This window comes from Microcaecilia unicolor, chromosome 3, assembly GCF_901765095.1.
Source record: "Microcaecilia unicolor chromosome 3, aMicUni1.1, whole genome shotgun sequence".
NCBI classification, from domain to species: Eukaryota; Metazoa; Chordata; class Amphibia; order Gymnophiona; family Siphonopidae; genus Microcaecilia; species Microcaecilia unicolor.
In genome coordinates, this window is record NC_044033.1 from 168,861,771 (window position 1) to 168,880,873 (window position 19,103).

Here is a 19,103-nt window from a genome sequence, read left to right on the forward strand (position 1 = left end):
CAGGGCAGCCACTCTGGAGGTGGTGCCATGGGCAAGAACGCACATGTACCTGCTGCAGTTCTCGCTACTCCGCAAGTGGGCACCAATGTGCCAGGACTTCTAGCACCGACTGCAGCGGCTACCTCAGACATGGCGCAGCATGAGCTGGTGGCTTTGCCACACCATTCCCGGCAAGGGATGCTGTTAGCGGCTGCACAGTGGATGGTGGCGGTCACTGATGCCACCCTCACAGGGCAAGGAGCTCATTTTCTCCACCAGTTTGCCCAGGAACAAGGGTCAGTGATGGGTGCGGAGTGGCCCATCAATCAGCTAGTGCTGTGAGTTGTGATGTGTGCACTGTGGGCTGTCAGGAGATCCTGGAAGGTCAGGCAGTTCGCATTCTCTCAGACATCACGATAGTGATGGCCTACATGTACCATCAGGGCGGTACACAGAGTACATCTGTAGTCTCATAGTGAGTGGACACTTGCTCGGCTTGTCGGCGAGACCCTTGTGGGTCGGAGCTATCTTCGCGTGTTCTTTTTCTCAGTTGTCATTTCATTTCGCTAGAATGGTGTTGGAGACATTTTCCAGTTCTCACAGAACTGGGGTACGCTGGATATTGATCTGATGGCACCCTAGAAGAACACCAAGTTGGCCCAGTTCTTTGTAGAAAGAAGGTCCTTGGCTAGTGTCTGCGCATCGTTTCATTTTCGCCCCGTGGCCCTTGATTGAGAGAGTCCTTCTCCAGATCAGTCAGCACTGAGGCTGGTGATCTTGGTGGCTCCAGATTGGTCACGCCGTCCTTAGTATTCGGATTTGGTACAGCTTCTCGGGGACGAGCCTTTTGGTATCCCATAGTGCCGGATCTCCTGTACCAGTGACCAGTGTTGATAGTGGATCCCTCCCACTTTGGTCTTATGGCTTGGCTCTTGAGAGGTCGAGATTGAAGAAGGGTTATTCTGATGTGGTAATAACCACATGGCTTTGGGCTAGGAAGCGCTCAGTTTCTACAACGTATACCCGTGGGTGGCAGACTTTTCAGGCGTGGTGTGCAGATCGGTGCCCTTGCGGGTGTCTGTGGCACACCTGTTGATTTTCTGCAGGATGAGTTGCAGAAAGGGCAAGCCTACAGCTCGTTCCAGGTTCTACTTGTGGCATTGGCGTGTTTCCGGGGTTGAGTCATGGGCTCTTCCTTGAGAACACATTTGGAATTTAGGCAGATTCTACAAGACGCACTTCATCTCAGGCCTCCATTGCACCATCGGATACCGTCCTGGACTTTTGTGCTGGGGGCATTGCAAAGGACACCGTTTGAGCCATGGTGTCTCGCTTCTGACAATGATCTTTCCCTGCAGACGGTCTTTTTGATGGCTTTGGCTCGTTGAGTCTCAAAGATCCAGTCGTTGTAGGTTAGAGTCCCTTGCCTACGGATTTCGGAGTCTGGGGTGACTGGGCGGACACTATCGTCTTTGCAGGTTGTTTCAGTTTTTTCTTTTCTCCTCCGTTTTCGCAGGGAAGATTTTTCCACTGAGTTGCTCAGGCTGTTGGATGTTAGTAGAGTCTTCCTCCGTTTTTTTGAAGATGTCTAATGACTTCCGTTCTTTGGATCTGCTCCTCGTGCTTCTGTCTCATTCCAGGCAGGGCTATGCTGCGTCTCACGACTATAGCTTGGTGGCTGCAGGAGGCAGTTGCTTCCGCGTACTTCTTGGCGGGGTGGTCTCTGCCTTGGCCTGTCCCAGTATGGCAACACTTATGTACTTATGGAGCCATAGCAATGGGAGGAGCATGGGCAGAACATGGGAGCTCCCACTTTAGCAGGTAATTTACTGAATATTGTAACATACGCGCATGCCTGCTGCATGTGGTTGCAGCTCTGTGGCTTTCATGTGCGGGTGCCTATGTGTGGGCACACCTATACCAGGTTACACTTGTATTCTCTAATGTTCCATTGTAGAAGAGGTTCCTGCCGCACTGAATGGAGGTGCCAGTTCTAGAATTATCTCTGAATGCTTGCTTTAGCCTACAGTGGTTATTATGATGTCCCTGGTCCAGGTTTGTGCACAGAAAAAATAACTTGCTCCCGGTCACGTCATAATTGGTGGGTAAGAATGTTCATGTTCCACCATTTTCCTCTGAGGCAGGGCTAGCAGCATACTTTAGAACAGAATTTCTCAACCCAGTCCTCGGAACACACCTAACCAGTCATGTTTTCAGGATACCCACAATGAATATGCATGAGATAGATGCATTATATGCAGATTTGTCTCATGGATATTCATTGTGGGTATCATGCAAGTCTAGGTGTGTCCCGAGAACTGGGTTGAGATTGAACCCCTGGTATAGAACCATGTTTTTCAACCCTCTTCTGAAATCATGGACTGACACCTACTGAAGTCAGGTTTTCAGGATTACTACAATGAATGTACATGAAATGAATTTGCATATATTGGAGACTCATTGTATGCAGATCCCTCTCATGCTATTCACAGTGGTAATCCTGAAAATCCAACGGCTAGGTGTGCCTCCTGGAGAGGGTTGAGATGCACTGCCAGCCCTGCTTTATTTAATCAACTGAACAGCCTGCAAGTAGCCACTTGTGCTAAATGTTGTGACACAACCCCCTTCTGACATTTTTCCCCCCGAACGGAGTTCTTTGGGTAGTAATAATTATTCGCTACCTGGTGGAGCATCATTGTGACCCCTGAGGCAGTGAATAAAGCATCCTTTAAGCACTACTTCCTGTGTTGGAGTGTCTGTTGGCCATCCTCTACTTGGTAAGACAACCTCCAACATAGTAACTTCTTAACACCATTTTTGTATGGTATAGATCATTGTCCATGCACACTGATTCCCCCTCTCAAGGATCTGACAGTCTATGAGACAAGGAGAGGAGAGACCCTGAAACAAAGGGATGCATGGGGTAATTTGATAAAACATTTTTTGCAGGTAAACCGTGCAGAAAATGGCCCATGCAAAATTCCACAGACGAATAAAAAGTAGGCAACCTGGTTCCAGCCTTTACATAGCATGTGGAAAGGCGTTTGGATGCAGCAAGCACAGACATGCGACGTATACACTTAGGGGCCAATATTCAGACCGCGGAAGGCAGGCAGGCTATCTCCTGCAGTTGGCAGTTATCCCAGATATTCAATGCTGGGTTGTTTCCAGTGACTGGCATTGAATATCTAGATTACTTATGACCAGTTTAAACTTAACTGACCTAGCCAATATTTAGCGCTGACCGGTCAAGTTTATAGCGTCCTATTTGACCCACCAAACTTAACCGGCAATGTGCTGAATATTTGCAGTTAACCGGCTATATTGTGCGACATAAATGGTTAGCCAATATGTGCTGACGACAAATATTCAGCGGGAGATAGCCAGCTGTCCGCCACTGAATATTCACGGATAGCCGGTTAAATAGCGCTGAATATCGGCTGGATATTGTATAAAATACGCATGTACATGTTCCTGCCTCAGAGCTAGTGTGCATTTCCTTGCTAATGCAGCAAATTCTGGGAGTCTGTTTTATAGGTGCATTTTGGAAATGTTTATATGCACCCCATTATAAAGAATTTCCCTCCACTTGAACTTCCTCAAGTGGCTGTGATAAAAGTAGGACTGAAATTCAGATCTCCTGCTCCCCAGCTGCTTACTCTAACCACTAAGCTCTGCCTCCATTGATAAAGTTTGGGGCTCCCTGGGAGTGTTTCATTTAGAGGCCAGGGAGGAGAGAGGTAAAGATATCTGAGCCAAGTAGTAAGCTGTAGCAACACCTGGTGACCAGTCAGCTGGCTGGAAAAACACTTAGCAGTAATTCTGTTAGACTGGGAACAGAGAGATCTTTAAGGGAGAACCTTGAGAATTTTTTTTCTCAAGACCTTCTTTCCTGGTCACCCTTACTTTCAATTGTCTCTGATATTCTTCCAGTGGGAATAAGTGCTCCTTCCAAGTCCTCCTCATGACAGTGAGGAGTCTGCTTAAAAGAACACAGGCATTACTCTTCTTGTCCCTTTTTCCATTCCATTTGCATATTCTTTAGATGGTATACTGATTATTTTGTTGACTGGTCAGTGTACTGTGAGCGTATTGCCTGAAGGCTGCATTATGTACTGGACCCTTCTGCTACTTTGGCTCTTTTATTGCTCATGAGTCAGGCTCCTTGACCACATCATTTGAAATGTTTGATAGGTGTGCTTTGCACCCTGGTTAAAGTATATGGACTGCAATAATCTTTCTGTTTATAGTCCTTTATGGCTTCCATGCCATCGATTCTTTCCTAAGAGTTGCATTTAAACACTGAGAAATGGCAGATAAACTCATTTTTGTTTGTTTCTTCACTTTGAAGGTTGGATGGCAGTTGAAAAACCTAGTAGGCAAACTACGTGAGAATGCCGGTGATGTTACACTACTTCTGAAGAAACGTTCCACAGCAACTTCTCATTTTACCCCTGCACCTTTAAAGAACCTGCGCTGGAAACCACCTCTTGTACAGGTATGCCCCCTCTACTCCTCTTACTCCAGTTTCCCCACTGTCTTATTCACTGCTTTTGAGCTTCGACAGTTTCTTCCTTTTATTCAGCCTTTACCACTTTCTCTGAAGGCACCTTATCCTCATCCCTGGCATCACATCTTTTATTTCCCTCCCTGTCCCCATCAGTTCTGATTCTAGTCCTTTAGGGGTCTATTTTCCAGCTGTCTGCACTGGGGAAAAGGCTGTACATACTTTCAGTTCTCAAAGTAAAAGGGTTTTTTTAATTTACTTTATTTTTTATTAATATTTTGGTGAAATATACGTACGTGGAAGAACACATTTTTTCGATTATCTCTTGTACACAAACTTGGTGACATACTACGTATAGTTAAAACATTGGCTAACAGACAATCTATCATCTGTATTTCCAGTCCAGCCAATAATTCCTTTCACTGCTTCTCCATTCTCCCAATAGGGAAAGGTGTGCAAGAAGAATTCACTAAGAAACCTTAGAATAACTTTTAAGCTTTATGAGGAACATTATAAAAAACAAATTCTCCCTCCCTTCCGCCTACTGAGATGCGCTCTAGCGTTTGCAATTCGGTTTAATATTTATAGATAACTTTTATATCTATCATCTTGTTTCGCTAAGGCCCATGTCTTAAAGTATGCCTCACACTTCTCTGAGCTCACTGGTAAAATCCCCTCCAGGCATGGATTCTGAAGTTTTTTCATAGACGGGAGACAGGTGGGGTCACAAGACTAGAACATGTTCTTACAGAAGAGGGAACCATAATGGGGTTCCAGGAGATCCTTCAGAAAACATTAGCTAGATCCACTGATTTTTTTTTTTTGTATATCATTAACTGGCTCATTATATTCTCTATCATGGGAGGGACTCCAATCAAATTACAATATGAAGTAGAGGGCTGTACCGCTATGGATTTTTACAGCCTGCATCACTAGCACAGACTACTCAGTAATTACTGTGGATTCTTTTGGATTCGTATTAGGTAAATGAGACCTTTATTAGAGGTTCTAAAATCTACAATGATTAAGATATATACAATGGTTACGCTATATATACACAATGATTAGCTATATAACTAAAAAGAAACAATATCTATCTATAAACAATCATTACATCACTGGTCTCTACATCTAAGCAATTGTAAGAGTTCCTAGACCAGGAAAAGAAGCAATAATACACTATAAACAATCATCACTGGTCCTTATATCATCCAGGCTTTTCTGCATGTAAATTCTTCCTGTTCTTATATATGCAAATACAGCTATGTAATTTTATAAAAGAACTTTTCCATCTGTAAAAAAAAAAACAATTTTATGAAATGTGTGTAAAGTCTTGCACCTTCCCCCCCCCCCCCCCCCCCCCACACACACACACAAAAACCAGAATATATGGGGTGCAGAAACCCAAAAGAGAGATACCGGATAGGAGGGGAGAGATTAGTAAGCTCAACTCAGGAGAGAGACCTTGGGGTGTTGATGTCTGAGGATCTGAAGGTGAAGAAACAATGTGGCCAGAAGGATGCTAGGCTGTATAGAGAGGGGTATAACCAGCAGAAGAAAGGAGGTGTTGATGCCCCTCTACAAGTCGTTGGGGAGGCCCCACTTGGAGTATTGTGTTCAGTTTTGGAGGCCATATCTTGCTAAAGATGTAAAAAGACTGGAAGCGGTGCAAAAAAAAGCTACAAAAATGGTATGGGATTTGTGTTGCAAACCGTACGAGGGGATACGTGCTAGCCTGAACATGTATACCTTGGAGGAAAAGAGAAATAGGGGTGACATGATACAGACGTTCAAATATTTGAAATTTTTATTTTCTGCCATGCGTATCGGATGCACACCAAGTGGCATTTGGCATACGTAGGTCATTACCTTGTGAGTCTTTACCGTTAGGTCACTAGCTAGCGGTAAGGTCTCAGACCCAAAATGGATGCGCAACAATTTTCATTTTGCCGCACGTCCATTTTCAGCAAAAATTTTAAAAAGGAATTTTTTTATAGGTGTGCTAAAAAATGATTCCGTGTGCACCCAAAACACACGTCTACACTACCGCAGGCCATTTTTCAGCGCGCCTTTCTAAAAGGGCTCTTTTGATCTTTAACAGTATGTTGTAATTCATTTTTGCCCAGCTGAAAAAAATCCCTAGTATGCTTAATAATTTTTCCTTTCTTTTGTTTTTAATTTTGCCTTGGCTAATTCTCCCACTTGCTGGGAGTGCATCAGCTTAGCTGTGTCCTGATTCGGATAATCAAAGATGCCTCTCTAATTCTTTGTAACCAAAGTACCCTGAGAAACCTCTCTGCTAATGACAGCTAAATAAATTGTCGAGAACCAGTGGGTTCAGTGTGCTTTTACGAGAAATATTTAGACAGTGTGCTGTGACAAAAGCAAAGCACTGGATAGAAAGACCGGGGGACATACAGCATTGAAAAGGGCAAATGCTGATGGTGGAAAAAGTTGGCATTTGGCATCCTTCACTTACTGCATGCCACAGCTGTTTGCCACATCCCACGCCATGTCTGATTCATTACTGTCAACGGGTGTGGAGCGATGACAGGACTGCACTGTTGAACTCTGTTACCTCATTGATTTAATGATGATTGAATGAACTGTGCAAGCATGGCAGGAAAGCTTGAAATTCCTTTACTAGAGTGGTGAAATTGAGCGACACTTCAGACAGAAACACAACTTCCAGTACCTTTTCCGTGTTTTTTGGGCATAGCTTATGCAGAACCTAAGGGTCCCACTGGTTCCTCTTTTTGTTAATATACATGCATACACACATACTCCCTGATTCTGTAAAGGTCGCCAAAATTGCGCACACAAATTTAGATGCGTTCCTGATTTTCATACGCAGTTTAATTGAATAAGTTAATTCCAATAATTGGCTTTTTAACAAGAAATTATTGGCACTAATTAGATTTAATTGGGACTAACGCGCCTAAAATTTACATGCGTTCCAAAAAGGGGGACACGGAAATGGGAGGGTAATGGGCATTTTGGGGCGTGACAGGTTACACACACAATTACAGAATAATAGTGCTCCCTGCGAAAACTTAATGCGGGCATTTGTACCACATTTTCATTGGTGCAAATGGCTGTCCTAAATTTCCGCATGACTTTCCGCTTAACTGTGTATTCTGTAATCCTCAACGAACTTTAGGCATGACTTATAGAATACTGCTTACATGGGGGTGAGGTTTTGGCAACGATATTTTAGGCACCATTTATAGAATTTACCCCATATTTTCAAAAGTATGTGCATCAGTGCAGATCGCTCTCCAGTGTCACTCCTAATAATGCATGAGTAGGCTGTATGCAATTAACTTCCCACCAGATCCTATAAATGACTCACAAACTTTCCTGCACAAAATCGCACACTATCCTGAGATGCTCACACACTAGCCAATTAGCGCTAATAGTTGGGTGCTAACAGTCAATTATTGGTGTTAATCAGTAACAGTTTGGGTTTGTGCGTGCTTCTTGCTAAGCGCTGTTTTATAAATATCCACACATAACTCAAAACGGGTTAGGGGCGTTCATTAAAGATGCACGCAGTATTACTCAATACGGGGGATATGCCAAGACTTACACCAGGTTTCAGTTGGTGTAAATCGTTGGGCGTGGATCCCAGCGCTAGTCTATAAAGGGCAGCAGTCCTGGAACGCAAATTATAGAATACCGTTGTGTGCCAAATTTATCAGCGCCATTACTAAATCCAGCCCATTTTGGATGCACCATTTCATAATCACCTATTTCTGCTCATAGGTCTAGATTCTTGATAGTGGCATCGCAAAAAAGCACTATTCTGTAAGCCGCGGTTTAAAGAATAGTTCTTATGCACAGGAATTGCGTCCAACTTTAGCTCCAACTGAAACGTGAAGCAGATGTACGCGCCCCCTCATTCTATAATAATGCGTGCTAATTTTAGGAATGCCCTCGTTATGCCCATGACCCTCCTGTTTCCGCACCCCCTTTTTCAGATCATGCATAAATTTTAGGCAATGATCCCACACCTAAATTTACATGTATAAAAATTACATGTATAAATGCCAACTAAATCTAATTAGTGCCTAATAATGACGTTAAAAAGCCTATTGGTGCTAATTAGCTTGTTCAATTAAATTGCACAAATTTGCGCATGCACATTTTGGCAACTTTTATAGAATTAGGGGGATGGAGGTAGTTTTATAGCAGGTACAGCTATATTTAGGCACCTGTGTAGCTTTTTTTTTTTTACGTTAAATTTTTATTGAGTTTATAAGCATTATAAACATAATATGCTCATTACAACTAAGCACGATTGATCTATCAAACATACAATGAAAATATTGAAATGCTAAACCGCAACCTCTCAGAATTACCCAGCCACCCCCCCTGAACAATTATCACCCCCTACCCTCCCCCAATATTTTCCCCCCTTAGGAATGTTGAGTTAGTGCAGCAAAACTTGTCCATAGTTCAGAAGTAGGGTCATAAAGACCCAATCTCTTTTCTGTAAGTCGTTCCAACTCTCCAACCAATGATAGCTTTAAAATCCAGTCTGCTTCAGTCAGCCACACTGATCGTTTCCAGTGGTTAGCAATAACATTTTTAGCCGCTGTCAAACACATTCTTTTAAAACGTCTCTGCCACTTCAGGCACCGCCTGTTACCCAAACCCAACAGGCACCACTTTGGGTCGCAAGACAAAGGTTTACCCGTATGGGTGGCAATCCTAGCAGTAACTGCCTCCCAAAAGGGTTGGATCCGATCACAGGACCACCAAATATGCAAGAATATTCCCATTTCCGTACCGCAACGCCAACAGGTAATGGAGGTCGTATGAAACATAGCATGTAGTTTTACAGGAGTGTAATACCATCGTGTTAATACTTTGTATGCATTTTCTTTCAAAAGTACACATATTGAAGCCTTCTTAACTTCCATGAATATAGCTTTCCATTCACTCTCAGTAAGCTCCACATTAAGATCATGTTTCCATTGCTTCATATATGTAAACTTCTGGAAGCTTACTCTCCTTATGAATTTATAAAGAATATAGAGCCCTTTATTTCCCCCATCGAAACCCAAATATTTTCAAAATGCTCATGCTCATCTGGGTCGTCCCTTAACCACCCCTGTTGAGAGATATAATGCTTAACCTGTAAGTAAAAGAAGACCTCAGTCTCGGGTATATCATACTTCTCCTGTATTTCTGCAAAAGGTCACCTGTGTAGCTTTATGGCTGTAGTTTCCAAACTGTGCTTTGGATCTCCACATGGGGTCATAGACCCAGGGCTGTTCCCCCTCCCTCTGGGCCTCAGGTGTGGCTGTCAGCATAGGGCTTATGAGTCAGTAAATGTTCACAGGCCCTGCCTCCTCCTGTATGCGTTTGCTTTTGGACTGGAAGCTCATGAAGAGTACTGGGTTCTGTAAACACATACTGACTCCTAGGACCCTGTGCTGACTGCTGCCCCACTGCTGTTGCTCTTGCCTTTATTGGTTGGGTAAGTGTGAGGAGGAGAAAGTGGAGGGCTGCCATTTTTGATTTCATCATCATCTGTGGTCACATGAATGTTTACATGTTAAAACAGGGTCATACTGGAGAAAAATTTGAGAAGCACTGATTTTGATTTATTCATTTAGGACTAGATTCTATATATGACGCTTAAAAAATTGGTGCTGAAATGAAATTCAACTATTTTATTTATTTATTTAGATTTTGCTCACACCTTTTCAGTGGTAGCTCAAGGTGAGTTACATTCAGATACTCTGGATATTTATCTGTCCCAGGAGGACTCACAATCTAAGTTTGTACCTGAGGCAATGGAGGGTTAAGTGACTTGCCCAAGATCACAAGGACCATCAGCGGGATTTGAACAGGCCACCTCTGGATTGCAAGACCGATGCTCTAACCACTAGGCCACTCCTCCACTCTAAGTGCATTCTATAAAGTATGCCTTACTTTAGGCATGCTTTATAGAGTAAGCCTACATTTTTGCATGGTTTATAGAATATTCTGGTTAGCGTGACTAAATTTAGTCTCGAGCCGTTATGCTAAGTAAATGCCAATGCCTAAATTAGGCACAGATCCGGGTGTATTCTATAACAAAGTGCATAGACTTTAGAAACACCCATAGCCACACCCCTTTTCAACTCTGCAACTTAGAATTTATGCGCATAATTTCTAATTAATGCCAATTAGTGTCAGTAATTGCTTGTTAAATGGCAATTATCAGCACTGATTGGCTTCTTAACCAGTTAGGTTATGCACATTGTAATGAAATATGCTTCGATTTCAGCGCAAAAATCTCAGCACGATATATAGAATTCGGTGGTTAATGTCCCTTAATTATCCAGGAACATTCAGCTCTTTATTACCTTGTGTTTCTTTGATTTCAGATAAGTCCTCCGCCAACCACAACCCAATCACCGGAAAGCACTATGGACACCTCTCTAAAGAAAGAGAAACCAGCCATCCTGGACCTCTACATTCCCCCACCACCAGCCATTCCTTATTCCCCTCGGTATGTTAAGACCTGTGCAGTGCCGAAATAAAAGCACCCATTCTGTTGCACATTTTCTAAACTTGATTCATTAGCCAAGATCTTTGTCAATCAACAACATGGAAACTGTAAACCACTTGGCTTTTCGGAGGACACTTGGAGGGACGTTTTTATAAGGCACTGAGGGGCCCTTTTACTAAGCATCAGTAAGCCTGCTGCGGGATTGCCGTTTGCCAGTGTGGAAGTACCGCTGGCCTACTGCAGAAGTCCATTGGTAGTTCCCACCCCTAGTGCACACTATTTCCGGCACTACAAAAATATCTTAACCAACGGCAATTGGGCTACAGTTACTGCCGGGTTAGCATGGGAGCCATTACTGCCATCTCAATGAGTGGCAGTAAAGCCCCCCCACCCACACCCCACCCCATGAAATGGCCATGCAGTAAGTATTTCACTTACCGTATGGCTATTTTTCACTTACTGTATGGCTGTTTCTTTTCCTCAAAAAAAGACAGCCTTTTACCTGCTGTGGTAAAAGGGGACCTCAGCGTATGTCAAAAACATGCACTGATGCTAGCGCAGGCCCCCTTTTACTGCAGTTTAGTAAAGGAAAAGCACAGAGGCACATTATGTTGTACCTATTTTATAAATGCAACATACGCACCTATGTGTCTTTATAAAATTATCAGGTAAAGTGTGTGCATGTATGTGCCAGGAGGAACAGGAGACTAGGCATGTATTTTAAGTACTCACCTAAATGCCAATCCTGCTCCTGCTCTGCCTGTTTTCCTGCTATTCTTTTATGTTTTATATTTATAACCCACCTTCTCCTGGAAAGGTCCAAAGTGAAGTCACAAATGAAGAATCTAGTGAATAGCACTAGGAATATTACAAAAAAAATTATTACAATTTTTAGATTAGCTATTTATGAAAAACATATGTCTTCAATTGTCTGAGGGGAAATATGATAGAGGTCTATAAAATAATGAGTGGAGTTGAACGGGTAGATGTGAAGCGTCTGTTTACGCTTTCCAAAAATACTAGGACTAAGGGGCATGCGATGAAGCTACAATGTAGTAAATTTAAAACAAATCGGCGAAAATGTTTCTTCACTCAACGTATAATTAAACTCTGGAATTCATTGCCAGAGAATGTGGTAAAGGCGGTTAGCTTAGTAGAGTTTAAAAAAGGTTTGGACGGCTTCCTAAAGGAAAAGTCCGTAGACCATTATTAAATGGACTTGGAGAAAATCCACTATTTCTGGGGTAAGCAGTATAAAATGTTTTGTACTTTTTTGGGATCTTGCCAGGTATTTGTGACTTGGATTGGCCACTGTTGGAAACAGGATGCTGGACTTGATGGACCTTTGGTCTTTCCCATGGCAATACTTATGTACTGATGTAAAAAGATAATCAGAAGGTATTAAGCAGATAATAGGAGGATGTGAATTTCAAATTTTAACAGACTGAAAACAGGTAAATCCAAAGTGTTACCAGTTAGCACCAGTAATTGATAGCGCCCAATTATTGGCGCTAACAGGCTTGTTAATTAAATTGCATGTGCAAATTTAAATACCATTTATACAATTCCCCTGCACGTGCCAGTCAATTTTCTCACAGCCTGCTTGATCACATAAAACACTGTTTTACACACTCAGGTCCTCTATATGGTACATAAACTACTGACCTCCATATCACAGTGTATATGCATGTGTATACACACACACACACACATTTTTGCTGTATTATGATAGAAAGCGGATGAAATGAAAGCAGTGGAGATATTTAGTGCATGAGAATGGAGGCATACTTAAGGCCCTGTTTACTAAGGTGCGCTAACGCTTTTACCATGTGCTAAAAATTAGCACGCACTAACCATTTAGCCCATAGGAATATTATGAGCATCTATACGGTTTGCGCGCACTAAAAATGCTAACGCGTCTCTAGTGCATCTTAGTTAACAGGGCCTTTAATTTGGAAAAAGTACATGATCAGATGATAACTGAGTTTGTTTGTAAACATTAAGACATTAAACTGAGTAATAATGATATACATATATATAGCATAGGTGTAGATTTAAATACATAGATGATAACTCATTATTTTTATAGCTCCCTACCTGCACACAGAATCCTGTTCACCTGGTTACAGTGTCCCTGCTTCATATCAGTTTGCAATATAGAGGAGGTGGTAGCTGAATGAATATCACGTAGGCCTCAGGCAAAACCTAGGGGATTCGAGAGATATTCAGCCTTGTCCTACATACATTATTTACTTCTGTGGACAAGCTTTTTCTCTACCTACACATTTTGTAGTATCAAGCCAGAGACAACGGGGAGTAGGCGCGTAACCCTAGTAGCGCTTTAGAAATGTTAAGTAGTAGTAGTAGGAGGAGAACTGAATTGGAGTACCCAAGTTGCCAGCCGTATGCTTTAACCACTTTGACCCTCGGTCTGCCACTGAGTATCTAAGTGGCCGCGGGGTAGCCCCAGGCAGGTAATTAGACATTTTTTGACAAGCGCTTAGGTGGAATTTTGGTGTTTAGACACCAGTGAATTGTGCACATGATTGGCGAGTAATTGTTAGCCCATACTGTATAGAATTACCATATACCAGTTTGTTTGTGGCCCAGGCACCTAAGAAATAATACAAACAGAATTCAGAACCGTTAGCCAGTTAGATAGCAGCATTTGTGCCTTGAGCCTCAAAGCCATTTTATAGTCAACAAGGCAACAGTTAGAAGGGAGCTCATCAATTTGTTCCTCAGCAGAACAAAATCAGAGATTTTCTTAAGCTATCTGATAACTGTTATCAGAATATAAATTGTTAGGGTGAGAACAGTTGCATAGGAATTAAATATAAATCAACATACGCATCCGGCTTTTCCTACATTAGCACGCAACTATGGAATGCATTACCAAATGCCTTAAAAACAACGCACAACCTAACAATCTTCTGAAAATTACTAAAAACCAACTTGTTCAAGGCATACCACAATGATCCATTCTAAATACCAGACAACGAAACACTTCCAGAATTAGACAAAACCGAACTCTCTACACCTGACTGCTTCAATAACTCTGTCACTAATGACCGCGAATACACTTCCACCTTATTTCTCACGCCAAAATGAACTGATTATCTAATTTAATTTGTGATTTACTCTACCCTCTATGTACTGAATGCAATACCACTTTGTATTCCTCATACTGGAAATGGCGATCGCCACTACGGCATACTGTAAGCCACATTGAGCCTGCAAAAAGTGGGAAAATGTGGGATACAAATGCAATAAATAAATAAATAATGCTGGTGTCCTTGTTTTCTTCTAGCGATGACAAGGGTAGCTTTAGTTACGGTGCCATCCTCAAGCACCGGTCACCTCCCCCACCGCCACTGCTTCTGCCTGGCTCCAAAGGTGCAGAATCTCCCAATTCTTTTCTGGACCAGGAAAGTCGGAGACGAAGATTTACTATTGCTGATTCTGATCAGCTACCCATCTATCCAGTGGAACCCAACGCGCTGCCGGCAAGGATAAGGGAAAAAACACCGTCGTATGGTGAGTTATTGTGTCATTTCAATACCGCTGTTCAAAGCTGAAGCTTGTGAAGTTGCAGCTGAGCTTTGCAGGCTTTGGTAGAGGTGGGAAAGGGATCTGGGGTTATTATTCGTGAAACACTTGGTATGAAACTTCCGACGGCTTCAGCAAAGTGAAAGTCGTCCTAGTCATTGCTTGTCGTTTGTTTTCCATTTGTGCGTCAGTTAATAACTTTTTATAATGTGAGGCCCTTTCACTTCCCGTGATATAACTCAGCAAAACTCCCTACTACAAACTATTTTAAAAAAAATATTTATTAAGTCCAATTAAGCACAAGTTGTGACAAGTGACATCCAAGTCTGGACCGTTAAAAGACAAACGTAATTTATTGTTAAGAACCAATTTAAAAAATATATATATATATATATAAACAGCCTGACACAGGCCGTGTTTCGCCCAACAGAATACTGACATGAAATCAAACTGACAATCTCATATCTTTGAGATATGAGATTGTCAGTTTGATTTCATGTCAGTATTCTGTTTTTGGCATCTCTGACTGCGCTGTTTTTTCAAATCAAGGTGATCTTTTTTACATTTTACTTCAGCACACTCAATATATATTCATTACACTTGATAGTAAAAGGATTGTTGTGTAGCCCCTGAAGCAGCCCTGTTGGGCGAAACACGGCCTGTGTCGGGCTGTTTATGTGTATATATATATTTTTTTTTTTTAATTGGTTCTTAACAATAAATTACGTTTGTCTTTTAACGATCTGCTCTGTTTATTTTCCATCTTGGAGTTTGCAGACCGTCTGCCTTTGTACTTTCTTGGACCATCCAAGTCTGGACCTTCACGATTTGCAGTATATTTTACTAAAGGCTCGCTAAACAGAGAGCCTTTTATAAAATGCATAAGGATACAGAAAATATACAACTACTCAGCAACAAGTACACTGAGAAAAGCCATTTTACAAAAATATGTATGCAAAAAGAGTAACATCACTTGAGGCTTTGAACATTTTGGATGTTATTTTGAAGGCAGGTTATTTCATTTGGAACTAGAAAAGCTCACATGTCCATGCAGAACATATTGCTAATCTACACACACCAATAAGTGCTAGATTTTTTAAAAACTGCACATCTAGGTCAAGCCAGTTGAAGAGCTGAGCCGCAAACTTGATTTTTGGCTTTTTGAAAATCACTGATTTATACAGAGTTTACCCCCAAACACTCCTCCAAACCCCAAGTTCAAATGTACTTATATGTGTCTCAGAGCAGATGTAAATGCTGATGGGTTTGAATTTCTGTACTTTTCAAGTTCACCCCCAGAACGTTCCCCCTTCAATGCTGCATTCTGTGGGTATGCATGTATAAATAATGGCTTTTTCTAAAAGCGCCACATATGTGTATTGTACTCTTTACATATGCAAATCAGCTTTCTACACTTAAATATTGCTTTAATATTACACACTTGGGACTGTCTTGAGCCCCACAGTCCATTCAGGATGTGCATATTTCTAGCTTCTGTATTCTTAAGGAGGTGCGTGGAACAGCCTCCTGCTGGAGGTGGTGGACATGAAGTCTGTATCTGAATTCAGAAAAGCATGGGACAAGCTTTAAGGGATCTGTAAGGGTGAGGAAGGGGTGGCAGATGGTATGGATGGGCAGACTGGATAGGCCATATGGTCTTTATCTGCTTTCATTTTCTGTACTCTAATTTAATTGGCACGAGTCAGGGGATCTGTCCCTTGAAGTTGGGTGTTGAGGGGGATGAAGTATGGGGCTGAAGGATCTCCCTAGGACTAGTCAGGAGTCAGCTTGGCCTGGGAGACCCCTCCCTGATGTCAGTGAGCAGATAGGCTGGTCCTAGGGTTGGGATCCTCTCTGGTTTCTGTGTGTCTACTGCGAATGCATCTTATTATAGTGTATATATTGTTTGTTCAGGCTTGATATACTGTCTTTCAGACCTGGAAACAAAGCGGTAAACAACTTAAAACACGAAAAGAGCAAAAGGAAAGGAACTACAAAATTACTTTAATAGGACAGATGAAAAATAAGATAGAACGATAGTATAGGAAGGGAAAGAAGAATGAGCAGCAGGCAAAGCCTTCCAGACACCAGCCCTACATAGTTTAACCAAAAGCATATATTTAGTATATAGGGAGATAATGTGCATGTTAGATTGTTGCTGAAAAGTCTTTTACATCAAAATCCTCCAAACAAAGGATATTTTCGACTGCCAAGATGTTTCTTTCCGTTCAGTAGAGGAGTGTGGTAGCCGTGTTAGTCCACTCTTAAGGTTATCAATAGAAATCAAACAAAAGAAAACATGGAAAAGAAAATAAGATGATACCTTTTGTATTGGACATAACTTAATACATTTCTTGATTAGCTTTCGAAGGTTGCCCTTCTTCATCAGATCGGAAATAAGCAAATGTGCTAGCTGACAGTGTATATAAGTGAAAACATTCAAGCATTACTATGACAGTCTGACAGGGTGGGAGGATGGGGGTGGGTCGGAGGTATGCATGGGGACATCAAAGCATATCATTGATATTCTAACAGGATGGGTGTGGATAGGTGAGGGGTGGGGTGATCTACAGAGACATACAGCTTTCCGTTCAGAAATTGCTGTTGCTCGTCCTACTTTAGGGCCCTCCCTAATCCTACACAAAACACACCCACAACAAGCACCCTTACTATTTGAACAAACTGCAGTGCAAAACGTCCAGATTCTGACTTCCCAAAATCAGGATTTGGATGTTTTTAGCAGATTAACTTTTTTTTTAGGCATTTTGAGGTGTTCATCTGCTTTGAAAATGAGCACCTTAATTAAGGTGACTCTGTATTAACATTTTGTGCTTCTCCACACACAGGTAAACCTCGTCCCTTATCCATGCCAGCAGAAGGCAGCTGGATGGTGTCTGCAGAACCGTTTGCAAGGCCCAGGCTACCAGGGAGAAAAGGCAAGTGACTGAGGAGACGTTTGCAACCAGTAGGGAACATGAGGTGTAAAGAGCTACCCTTGAAGTCTCTTAATAATGTCACCATATCGGTTAACAGGAAATAATTGATAATAGGCTGCTGTTACTGTAAAACACAGTGAGACCAAAAGATGGAAGAGGAAGAGAAGTATGGAACGAATACAGACCCCCCCTCCCCTCACCTCCCCCTTGTAACATTGTGGAGGAAGGAGTCGGGCGGCAGATGTTGGATTGGGGGGACCATTGCTGCCAGAATACCAAACTTTGGAGCTTGTTCAAGTGCAATAAAGCACAGTGAGTGCAAACACTTAGCCCGAATAATGTACAGTAAGATCAAAGGCCATGTGGTAATGACTACAGGCCTGTCCCCTCTTGGTACCAAGGAGAAGAGTTCTGTACCACATGCTAAATTCATTTGCAGTTACTGTGGGTGCACTTAGGAGGAGATTCTATATATGGTGCCTAAAAATCGGTGCTGATTTATCTGCGCGCATTCATTTATGCCAACGAAAACCTGGTGTAAATCTCGGCACGTAGATTTAGGCGCACTGGACCATATTATTTTTTTATTTATTTTTTGTTACATTTGTACCCCGCGCTTTCCCACTCATGGCAGGCTCTATGCGGCAGGCAATGGAGGGTTAAGTGACTTACCCAGAGTTCACAAGGAGCTGCTTGTGCCGGGAATCGAACTCAGTTCCTCAGTTCCCCAGGACCAAAGTCCACCACCCTAACCACTAGGCCACTCCTCCACTCCTATTCTATAACTAGGTGCCTAAATTCTGGAACGCCCATGAAATGCCCATAACCACGCCCCTTTTTGCCTCCACTCATTAGTTCAGCACACATCGTTTCAGAATATGCTTAGTGAGTTGTGCGCCTAAATTCCAGTCAGTGCCAATTAGTGCTCATTATTGCTTGTTAAGTGCTGTTATCAGCGCTCATTAGCTTGTTAAGCCAATTATGTTACGTGCTGTATTATAGAATCTGCACCAATTTCAGCACCTAAATCTAAGTGCATTATATAGAATGGGGGTTAGCGCCTCCTCTTGACAGCACATGCTAATTACCAATTTCTACCCATACTCCACCCAGTCTCTGCCACAACACACGCTAAGCAGTTAGAATAAATAATAAATAGATTGGGATTTTTAGAGTATTGGCTGATTTTGGTGCACAGTAGCCAATAATGGGCACTAAATCCAGCACTAACTGCTTAGCTCACATAGTTGGTGAACGAGCTAGCTGCTAAGCGGTAATCTTCAGTCAAGATAGCCGGCTATCTCGCGCTGAATATTAGTGCTGTAGCAAGTCAGCTGATGAATATAGGCTTAACCAGCTATGATTTTAGCGCCTAAAAAACCCCTGGAAATTCAATGCTGGCTGCCAAAGACAGCCCCAGCATTGAGTTTCCGGGTTTGCTAGATGGTCTGTATTCAAAAGGTTCGTCCAGTTAACTTGAGATTTGCTAGTTGACTGACTTCATTTACCTGGCCAGCCAAAATTAAGCTGCAATGCCAGAAATGCCTCTAGCGCCTATGTATTTTGGTTGGTGGATGGGGGGGAGGGGGAAGGAACATAAGAATAACCATACTGGATCAGACCAATG

General features: G+C 42.3%; 1 protein-coding gene across 1 annotated transcript in view; it reads left to right on the forward strand.

Moving 5' to 3' along the window:
- The window catches only part of CNKSR3 (CNKSR family member 3), a 233,399-nt gene that overhangs the window by 198,538 nt on the left and 15,758 nt on the right, over positions 1-19,103 (forward strand). The window contains exons 9-12 of the mRNA XM_030196561.1: positions 4,331-4,477; positions 10,867-10,991; positions 14,302-14,528; positions 17,387-17,476. Coding sequence (XP_030052421.1) covers positions 4,331-4,477; positions 10,867-10,991; positions 14,302-14,528; positions 17,387-17,476 — 589 coding nt within the window. The remainder of the gene's footprint in view (positions 1-4,330; positions 4,478-10,866; positions 10,992-14,301; positions 14,529-17,386; positions 17,477-19,103) is intronic.